General features: G+C 45.4%; 1 protein-coding gene and 1 pseudogene across 1 annotated transcript; both read left to right on the top strand.

Moving 5' to 3' along the window:
- Nucleotides 1-688: 688 nt before the first annotated feature.
- Nucleotides 689-8654, top strand: LOC119318615 (lysine-specific histone demethylase 1 homolog 3-like). The gene is made up of 8 exons (XM_037593193.1): nucleotides 689-2553; nucleotides 2688-2829; nucleotides 3133-5400; nucleotides 5497-5590; nucleotides 5854-6320; nucleotides 6651-7331; nucleotides 7608-7682; nucleotides 7893-8654. Exons 1-8 carry the CDS (start codon nucleotides 788-790, stop codon nucleotides 7956-7958), a joined length of 5559 nt encoding a protein of 1852 aa, XP_037449090.1. The 5' UTR covers nucleotides 689-787; the 3' UTR covers nucleotides 7959-8654.
- Nucleotides 8247-10299, top strand: LOC119318616 (annotated as a pseudogene).
- The last annotated feature ends 643 nt before the right edge of the window (nucleotides 10300-10942 follow it).

Here is a 10942-nt window from a genome sequence, read left to right as displayed (position 1 = left end):
AGCATGCCGATGTAGCGCTGGGCCCATATGAAAACTTGGCGTGTTTCTAGGGTCTGTCAGGTAGGGCCCATATGAGAACTTGGGTGTTAATAGGATTTGTCGGGTACCGTCTTAAATCGAGGATGTCCGCTCGTGGTTGTAACCTTCGGCCTACCTTTTCGTTACCGCCTAGTCACATATAATCCCTATTTATTAACGGGCTTTTACGGTATCTTTACAACACAACAAACCGACTAGTTTGTAGTTTTGGCGCGAAACACCCTACGCAGACCCTAGTCGTCCGACGGTTACCCAGCAAACCGTCTCTTCCGCCTCCGGCGCGAGAGAGGAGGCACTACGGCAGCAAAACACGTCCCTCTCCGCCACGAGAGGCCGGACCGGGCATCAACCACACGTCTAATCCGGGCCGTCGGGCGGGGGTCTCGACGGCCCGGATTCGCAGATCAGGGAAGGGTTCCACCCTGCGCCGTTGGTATTTCAGCAAACCCATTTTCTAGACCCCTAAAATATTCCCCCCCTTTACTGCTGCCAACATAGTACTGCGGCGACCGACCAAACGTGCCACAAAACCCACACCGCCAGCCAGCCCATCTCCGCCGGCGGCCTCCGGCGCGGCGACCGGCCTCCGCTCCGCTCCCCTCCCACCCCACCCCACCGCCGCCCGCCGCCCCTTCCCCGGTCGCCGTGCCCCGTCGGCACAGGCGCGCCTCGCGAGCCCGTCCCCTGCCCCGTGCCCTGGAAGCCCAAACCCTAGCCGGCGCGGCGGGCGGGCGTGGCGTCAGGGCCGATGGACGACACCCTGGCCAATATACGGAAGAAGCTGAAGCGGCTGAAGAAGGGCAAGGACGAGGATGACGCCGTCGACGCCCCTGCGGATCCCGACGGCGGCGAGGCCGTCGCCGTCGCCGCCGGGCCGGAAGATCTGCCGGGCGGTGGCGATGTCGAGGACATGGGCGAGGGCGTCGCCGACGAGGGCGGCGACCTGGAGGCCGTCGCGAATGTGGTTCCTGGGGAGGACGGCTTGAAAGCCCCCGGTGGTGATCTAGGGTTGGGGGATGGCTTGAAAGGTCCCGGCGGTGATTTAGGGTTGGGGGACTCCCTGTCGGTGCTCTTCAGGAAGCCTGGCCGCAAGACTCGGCAGCAGGCCTCGAAGGATGAGGAGGCAGAGGGCGTGGAGGCTGCCGATTCGCAGGCAGAGGAGGCTCTCAATGGCGGATCTGGTGGCCTGGCTTCGGATGAGACTGCCAAGGGCACCAAGAAGAGGCGGAGGCGGCGCACCAAGGCGGAGATGGAGGAGATGAGAGCCGCCCTCGCCGCTGAGAATTACGACAACGCAATGGCAGGCGATGGGTCTCCCAGGAGGAGGTCAAGGGCGAAGCCAAAGGCTGCTTATTCTGATAGGCGTTCTAGGGCTGCCGCCCGTCGAGCCGTTGAAGAAGTGCCCGTTGGAGAATTGGTGGCCCCTGAGCCTCCCCCTGATTTGGAAAGGAAGCCCAATGAGAAAGAAGAGGCTGTGGATAAAGAAGAGGCTGCAGATGATGGTTTATCACTGGGAGAGACGCTTCTGCAAGACGTGGAAACCAGCAGAGTTGTGGAGGGTGGATCTAGAAACTCTTCTGATGGGGCAAGTCATTGTGTCGAAGTTCCAGCAAGGGCTGATAACTGCATTGCCTTAAATCCTTGTTCAGGAGGAGAACCTGCTGAAAAAGCATCTCACAGTGCAGCAAATGCATCCGCTGATGGTGTTTCTGATGCACAGACATGCTCCGAAACCTTGGCAGAGGATATAAATGCCGATGCAGGTTTTTCTCAAGATAAGCCACCTGCACCAACCATCAAAAGGAAACCTGGTCGAAAACCAAAAGAAGCGCCCAAGAAACCTGTTAGAAGGAAGGAGTTGCCTTCGGTTAGTGCTGATGCTAAACCAGTTGAGATAGCAGAAAGTGATGCGTCGTCGAAGCAGCGGCGGCGCAAAAATAAATTTCTCTTGGCAAGGCCTACCGCTGTGCAGTCTAATTCCTCGCTGGACAATAAAGCAGGTAGTACAGGCGACGTTAAATATGGCAATATCAAACCAAATGCAGCTGTGCCAACAGAAGAAAGCTTAGATCAGCCAGCTGCTTATGGGGTTCATGGGTCCCGTGCCGCCAAGGATTCACGTGCCTCTCATAACATGGCAGCATCTGCAAAAGAAATCAATATCATTGACGTGGCAGCGCCATCCAATTTTGAGGACATGGAGAATGCATCAAAGGTGAAACGCCTAACACGGAATACTAGGAAACGTAAACATGGTGACATGGCATACGAGGGAGATGATGATTGGGAAACTCTGATGCATGAGCAGGGGCTGTTCTCAAACCCCTCAGCAGGTTTTGCAGATCAATCTGTCAAACCAAAAGATAAAATTAAAGCGCTGGAAGTTCTTGAGAATCAAGGTGTTGCTGCTGTAAGTGCTGGCCTAATGGCGGAGGCTGTTTCTCCAATGGAAAAGATAAAATTCAAGGATGTCCTGAAGCGGAAGGGTGGCCTTAAGGACTACCTGGAGTGCAGGTACTTTTGATTTTTTTTGTCCTCTAATGTTTGCTACATGCCCTAGTTTCTTTTCGTGACAATAAATTGACTTCACCATGCTTTATGCGATTTACCCTGCATCATGTTACTGACGATTTCTGTATTCACTTCAGGAACATGATCCTAAGTTGCTGGAACAAGGATGTTAAACATCTATTGGATCTTGCCGATTGTGGTCTTTCTAATGCTCCCATGGAAGATGATTCACCACGTCAAACACTTATACGTGACGTGTACTGTTTCTTAGATCAGAATGTAAGTTGCATTGCCTGCTTCGTGACATCTGTGTTATTACTTACATAGATATGCTTAATTTTGATTCACTACAGTAGTGAGCTATTGCTGGGCATTAGCTGCATTTATGATACCTTCTTGAAGACTTGCTGGATAAGCCGAAATATGTGAACCTTTTATTCTTTCCTTTTACCAGTTTCTAGATCTCGGTTTACTACTAATCTTTTTTCCTTGTTCCAGATTGTTGTTTTTAGCTATTATATGTGGTATATGGTAGATTCCAAAATCATCTAAATGCTAACACTTGATTTCATTAATTCATAGGGTTACATAAATGCTGGAATCGCATCAGCCAAGGCGACAAAGGGTCATGGAATTCCTTGTTCCGAGGTTGTGGAAGTAGCCAAGTTAAATGAATTACCTAAAATGGAGCAAGTCAGGGTTGAAGGTGACGTTGTTGCTGTATCTCTCCAGAATAAAGATGATGATTATGGTGCTTTGGGACCTTTGACAGAAGAATCGAAGGAAAATAATGTCCCTGACGCTCATTGCGATGCCCAAGAGTTGATACCTCACTTACAGTCCAAAGAACAGGCATCTGAAGAAAAGAATCTAGATGTATCAACTGAAGGTGGAGATGCATTTCTACCACCGATCAATATTACTTCAGTTGGAAACACTGAAGGCCCCAGTCTCGATAAACCAGAAGCAGCTGTTATCGAACATCCTGGAAACAACTGTGAGGTAAATCATAAAGTTGAATCTGGAGGGCGCTGCAAAAAGATAATCATTGTGGGAGCTGGTCCGGCCGGTTTAACTGCAGCACGCCATTTGCAGCGTCAAGGTTTTGCTGTCACTGTTCTTGAAGCACGTGATAGGATTGGTGGTCGTGTTTATACAGACCGTACATCGCTTTCAGTTCCTGTGGATTTGGGTGCTAGCATTATTACAGGTGTGGAGGCTGATATAGCAACTGAACGAAGGGCTGATCCATCCTCTTTGATTTGTTCTCAGCTTGGTCTTGAACTGACTGTACTGAAAAGTGCTTGCCCTCTCTATGATGTAGTAACTGGCAACAAGGTTCCCGATGAATTGGATGATGAGTTGGAATCTGAATACAACGGCCTTCTTGATGAAATGGAACAACTTTTTGAACAAAATGGTGAAAGTGCACTGGGTTTATCCCTTGAGGATGGGTTGGAATATACTCTTAGGAAGAAACGTGCATCCCATGTTGTTTCTTCTGTGGGACATGATGGTCAGTTAATAAGTATGTCCAATAGAGGAGGTGTAGACATTTCCAAAAGTGCTTCAACAGAAAAGGAGATAGCTCATTGTGGGGAGGATGGTGAGATAGATGTTCTCAGCCCTCTTGAAAGAAGAGTTATGAACTGGCACTTTGCACATTTAGAGTACGGTTGTGCTGCAATGCTCAAATCTGTCTCTCTTCCGTACTGGAACCAAGATGATGTGTATGGAGGGTTCGGAGGACCTCATTGCATGATTAAAGGTGGTTATGGCGCTGTTCTTGAGAGCCTTGCAGAAGGACTTGATGTTCAGTTAAATCATGTTGTAACCGAAGTAATGTACAGGCCTGAGGAGTCAGATGCTAGTGGCATCAATGGGAAAACTGTTAAAGTTTCCACTTCGAATGGAGCTGAATTTGTGGGAGATGCTGTGTTGATCACTGTTCCTCTTGGGTGCTTGAAAGCACATGCAATCAAATTTTCTCCTTCCTTGCCGGACTGGAAAACATCTTCCATTGACAGGCTTGGATTTGGTGTTCTAAATAAAATAGTATTGGAGTTTCCTGAGGTCTTTTGGGATGAAAATGTGGATTATTTTGGTGCAACTGCGGAACAAACAGATTTAAGGGGACAATGCTTTATGTTTTGGAATCTCAAAAAGACAGTCGGCGCACCAGTTATAATAGCTCTACTTGTTGGGAAGGCTGCTATAGATGGACAGAGTATCAGTTCTGATGCTCATGTTAGCCATGCTATGGTGGTTCTCCGTAAGCTCTTTACGGATGCTGCTGTACCAGATCCAGTGGCATCAGTTGTCACAAATTGGGGCCTTGATCCTTTTAGTAGAGGTGCTTACTCTTATGTTGCAGTAGGAGCATCAGGTCAAGATTATGACATCATAGGACGGCCAGTTGCAAACTGTTTATTTTTTGCTGGGGAAGCAACATGCAAAGAGCATCCAGATACTGTTGGTGGTGCAATTTTAAGTGGTCTTCGAGAAGCAGTTCGGATTATTGACTTGGTACACAGTGGTAAGGATTATGTGGCTGAGGTGGAAGCTCTACAAACATACCAAGTGCAGTCAGATAGTGAAAGAAATGAAGTCAGAGACATGTCAAATAGACTTGAAGCACGTGAACTGTCAACTGCTCTATGCAAAAACTCATCTGATGCATCATATGCAGTAGCTAGCAAGGAATCTGTACTGCAAGAAATGTTTTTCAGTGCGAACACTACACCAGGGCGCCTACATTTGGCCAAGGAGCTACTGAAACTCCCTCCAGATGCTCTTAAATCATTCGCTGGGTCTAAAGAAGGGCTAACTAAACTGAACTCTTGGATACTTGTAAGTTGATTCTCTAGTAAACTTATTATTTACAGCAGGATAAACATAGCTTCTCTTACATTCAACTCTTTGGCTCGTGCATTTAATTTCTGGCAGGATTCACTGGGAAAAAATGCAACTCAACTGTTGCGGCATTGTGTACGCTTGCTTTTGCTTGTTTCGACCGATCTGGTAGCTGTTCGCTTGTCTGGTATGCATCACTCCAATCCCTTTACTATTTGTTAGATAATTCCTGTTCCTCTGTGTGGTCCCTTTCTCGTTGCTCCGATGCTAGGCTGTTTTGATGAGGGGGATTTGTTACTTTACTCAATAGCTTCTGTTTAGGCAATGAGAATAGAGCTTATTAAAAAGAAAAATAGGAAGCAAATGTTGGCACCAATGAGAATAGAGCTTATTTATGCAATGTCAGTATAGAGCACATGCCTCATTCTCTTCAATCTGAACTTTGTACAGGAATTGGGAGGACTGTAAAGGAAAAGGTCTGTGTGCATACTAGTCGAGATATTCGTGCCATAGCTCGCCAGTTGGTCAGTATGTGGATAGAAGTTTTCCGTAAAGAAAAGGCTAGCAACGGTGCTCTCAAAATGCTGCGCCGATTGCCATCAGTTGAATCGAGCAAGACTAGGAGTAAGGATCTACATTCAGGAATGCGCACTTCGCATGTGCCAAATGAAGCAGGTGCACAGCGTGTAAGATCTGCTGGGAGCCATTCACCTCACAGAACTGGCAAGAAGCCTGACAAGATTGTGAAATTATCTAGTATAATGGCTACAAAATCTGATGGCTGCTCACTTCGTTCCCAGAAGCAACACCATGATCCGGAACCCAAGGCTGATCAAGGCATGATTATGTCTGAGGAAGAAGCTGCTGTATTTGCTGCTGCGGAGGCTGCTCGAGTTGCTGCCATAGCAGCTGCACAGGTTCATCAGTAACACTTTCTTATTCAGTTTCTGAATGTTGAACTTATAAATAAAATCAGACAAGTGTAATTGATGGAGATACGTATGTTGGTCATTATAAAAATATGAGGTATTCAGCAGTTGTAGTTTGAAACAGAATTCAGAGTGCCATATACAGAACTTCTACTTTCTGATGGTGGATCCAGGATAAGGAAACCTTTTTCTGTCCAATATAATGAAATGTACATTTAAAACTGCATGAATACAAATATAAATGGAATACCGTCGTATATCTTATTGGCTTGTTGGTTGCTGCTGTACATATTTTTTAGACTTTTCATTTCTTTGCAGGCATATGCATCCGCAGAGGCAGTGATAAGTAAGCCTCGGGAGCTCCCAAAGATACCATCATTTGGAGATTTTGCAAGGCGTGATCATCATTTGGACGAATCTGATACAAGAAAGAAAATGACAAGTGACAAGCATGGGAGACTTGAATGCATATCGGAGATTGATTCCAGGAATGGTAAAACTAAGAACTCATCAGCTGAGCACGCCAATTGTCCTGATGTTGACAGCTCGAAAATGACTGTTGATAACTGTACCCAGAGGAGCTATTCAAACGAGAAAGCCTGCCTAATTAATATTAAGGACAATTCTGCAGAGAGTGGAGCTGTAGACAGTCGTTTTACTAGGGCATGGGTTGATACTGATGCAGTCTCCATTGATGGTGTCAAACATCCCATAGCCATTGAGAGGTGGCAAGCACAAGCAATGGAAGCAGATAAAGAATTCTACAGTCGGATACGCATACCCATGGAGGAAGGTTCAGGTAGCCAAAAGCAGACATGCAAAAGTTCTGCCTCGCAGGTTGCGGAAAGCAAACCTGCATCAGAAGGACAATCCCGAGGTGTAGAACATATAAAACAGGGGCTGATAGCTTTCATTAGCACACTACTGATGCCACTGTACAAAAGTAAAAAGATCGACAGGGAGGCATACAAGACAATGATGCGGAAAGCTGTCACAAAGGTATCTTACACACCCTTTCTGAACTGGTATAGTATTTGAAATATCAACTTGAATAATTACCTCATGTTTTTGGTTATAATAATGTCAGGGGTGTTGAACTGTAGATATATACATTAGAATGTTTGTTTTCCTTGTAATACCATCTGTGTTGCTCTATTTTGTTAGCCTTATTTCCATTAGCCTTTTTCTGCTTGTTCCGATTTACTGCATAGTGCATTAGGTCATGTAGTGTAAGTAATAGTACTGACTGCTGTATGCTTGCTCTGGTCTCAACAGATAATTGATGCATGCACCGAGGGAGAGAAGCTGATGACTGCCAATGAATTTCTTGATTTTAGAAGGAAAACTAAGGTGCGTGCAAGATTAATCCGTAGCAAGTTTTTTCAGACTCTACCTTACTGATTTTTCAGGGTTTTCTATCAATCAAATTAAATGCCAGATAAGGATTCTGTTCCTTCATCGTAGTATTTTCTGTATAATATATTTGTTTATTTTAAATGCAGAAAACTTGCTGTTGCTTCTTTATAAGTTTTAACCCTTGGCGTGTTGCAAATAATGCAGATTCAAACATTTGTGGATAAGTTGGTCGAGAGGCATTGGCATGTGGCTCCAGCCCCTAAATCATAGCATGTACATATCTAGGAAGCTGTTACATGTGGAGAAGCAAATTTCACCTTGCAGACTATGCTGTCGCTCATCAGGCATTGGCTCCATGGGACCTAAAAGAAGCAGACATGGTTTCACAAGCCTTGGGGGCAAAACCGAACCATGAACCAGATTGACACATTCATCCTTGTATTGAAGTTGATATCACCTCCATCATCATCATCATCGTTGCAATGGCTTCCTAGACCTCTGTGCACTCAGACAAACATGGCTGCGCATGCAGTGAACTTGTGTGATGAGTTGAACTCTATGGCTTGTACCGAAGTGGCATATGAAGATCTGGGATGAATTCAAGCATTCCGCATGGTCTCAACATGCAAGGGTGGCTCGAATGTATCCCTGGACAGTAGTTTTAGGTCAGCGTAGCAGAACCCATGTTGTTGTTTGTTCAGAGAAAACTGACACCAGACTAGACCCCATCTTTTCTCCGTTTGTTGTACAGACCATAGCTCCGTATCCTGTTCCTAGCAATCACCTAACTCATAGTCGGTCGTGTTAAAAGTCGTCGCGGTTTGGCGGAGATGGTTGGCATCTGCAGGTTGCTGCAGCCCTCTGTATATCCCCCAGCTGCTTATACTGGTCACCATTTATGACTGCTAAGTGCCAGAAGGTGCCAAAAGAAGTTATGATTTTCCTCCAAAAGGATTTTGTTTTTTCCTCCCTAATGTTGTGTTGTTTCCCATCTGGTTCTTGCTGAGTTTTGTCTTTATTTTTACTGTCATATATGTTTTTGTTTTGCCATTATTATGCTTTTGCCTTTTTTCCATTGCGCTTTTTCCGGGAGGATTTTGTTTCTTTCTGCCCTATGTATGTATGTTGTGTTTCCCAGCTGGTACTTGTAAGTTGTGCCTGTGTTTCTACGCCATGTGAGAGTGGCATCATGTTCGAATATGGTTGCCTTTCCCATTGTTGTCATTTCTTTCCTAGAGAGAGTGCAGCAGCATGTTTCTTACTTTGTGCTATTGTCTTATTTTCTCCTCCAGATGTTTGGTGTGGTAATCAGCATGTCTTTGTTTTCCATGTTATCAATCATTTTCTTTCCTGCATGACTTGTTCATGTTTTTGTCTATGTAATGCTTACTCATGGATCATTCTTTCGTGCAATAGCCTCATTGACAATACCCCTGCAGGATAATACTTTGGAACCGGCGACCTCTGGTCTCGGTGTTATCGGACGAAGCCTGTGCCGCTCCCTGGCTGTAGCAGGGGTGTTGAGTTAAGAGATGGCTTCACCTTGTTGGTCTATCCTTTTAGTGTTGTTTCGCAGCTTCGAGTTTTCTCTGTATTCTCACGCCATGGCAGAGTTGGTATCATGCTCAGATATGTCTTTTTCCGTCCCATTATTATGTTTTTGCCTATTTCCATGCTTCAGTTACTTCCATGTCATACCTGCCTTTTGTATATTTACACGTGTCACTTATTTCAATGTCATACTTGCCTTTTTGTACATGCAATTAATGCTTTTAATTATCTCTGGTCTTGGTGTCATTGCATGAAACCTGTGCTGCTTGCTCCCTGGCCGTAGCTGGGGTGTCGAGTTGAGATAGATGGCTTTACCTCGTTGGCCTATCTTTTTGTGTTGTCGCAGCTTTGATTTTTCTCTGTATTTTCACGTCATGGCAGAGTGGGTATCATGTTCAGATATGTTTTTTCTTTTCTTTTCTTTCTATTGTTATGTTTTTGTGTATTTCCATGCTTCAGTTACTGCCATGTCATACCTGTCTTTTTTGTCCATATCCATGCGATATCTATTTTTCCATGTGCCTTTTGTGTGTGTGTGTATATATATATCTATCTAATTAATGCTTTTAATTATCTACCATTCTTTCCTGCATAACTTGACTCCTACTCTGGCAATGCCTCTGCAGGACAATATATTTTGCTGGTTCCAGCGCCATCACATCAAACTTGTGCCGCTGCTTCCTGGCTGCCTGTAGCACGGGCATGGAGCAACAAGAGTTGGCTTCACTTTGCCGGCCTATTTTTCTGCCCCTCCGATGGAGATGCCGAATCATCAAGGTACACACATGACACATCCCTGTTACGTAATATTGAGTACAAAGCCCACCTTCCGATTTCGAATTACTCTGCAAGTGCTGTCACCTTCCTTCCATGAGTTTATCCAAGCATGTGTTGCTGCCTACTTGTATTTCCTTGATCGCTGATATCGATATCTGGATGTCGCTGTTGTCTTTCAGGAATTCAGACGCTGTCTTCTGCTGTGATGATCCATATCCATATCCATATCAGGAGGATTCCAGACAGAGGTAATGTCGAATACTCTGCCGGCCTCTTAACCTGAGCCCTTCTATCATTAGCGCAGCTGACATTTGTGGACCTAGAACAGAGTAGTATTCTCACAGAGCATGTGTGCCATGGCAGAAAACCCAGCCCCAAGACCTTGAATGAATTACCTTGGATGAGCCGCTGGGCGCCGGGACGGAGGCGATGGAGCTGTGCATAGCATTGTCCATGGCAGGATGAGCCTACCTGGAGCACACGCCCTGCCTTGGTGGAAAAGTAAATGAGGCCTCGGATGGAGTACAAAGTATGTATATGTTGGTGCCTTTCAGTTTTACTCTCCTGTAAACCGAACTTTTATGGGAAAAATTACCGAGTTCCGTGGATATGTTTGAAAAAAAAAGGGTGCTTGTTTAGCTGAAGAGATTGCTCTGTTGTGGTAAAAGAACTGCAAAAACAGAAAAGGACATGATTATTATACGTCTAACCAGTTTTGTGCTGCTGTAGCCACAAACACAATATTGTTTTTTGAGGGGCACAAATACACAACTATGTATTTATTTTTGGGTATGCAAATATGTAACTGGAAATGTGGCAGATTTTTATTTTAGACAAAGAAGGTACGATAGAAATAATGTTCTACAAATGTCGGTTGCCTCCGTCGGAAACAAGCCCACCCCACGTGGGTCTAACCTAAGTACAAG

Source organism: Triticum dicoccoides, chromosome 6A (assembly GCF_002162155.2).
Source record: "Triticum dicoccoides isolate Atlit2015 ecotype Zavitan chromosome 6A, WEW_v2.0, whole genome shotgun sequence".
Classification (NCBI taxonomy): Eukaryota; Viridiplantae; Streptophyta; class Magnoliopsida; order Poales; family Poaceae; genus Triticum; species Triticum dicoccoides.
The sequence above is the reverse complement of the archived record's forward strand: the minus strand, read 5'-3'. Positions and strand labels throughout refer to the sequence as shown.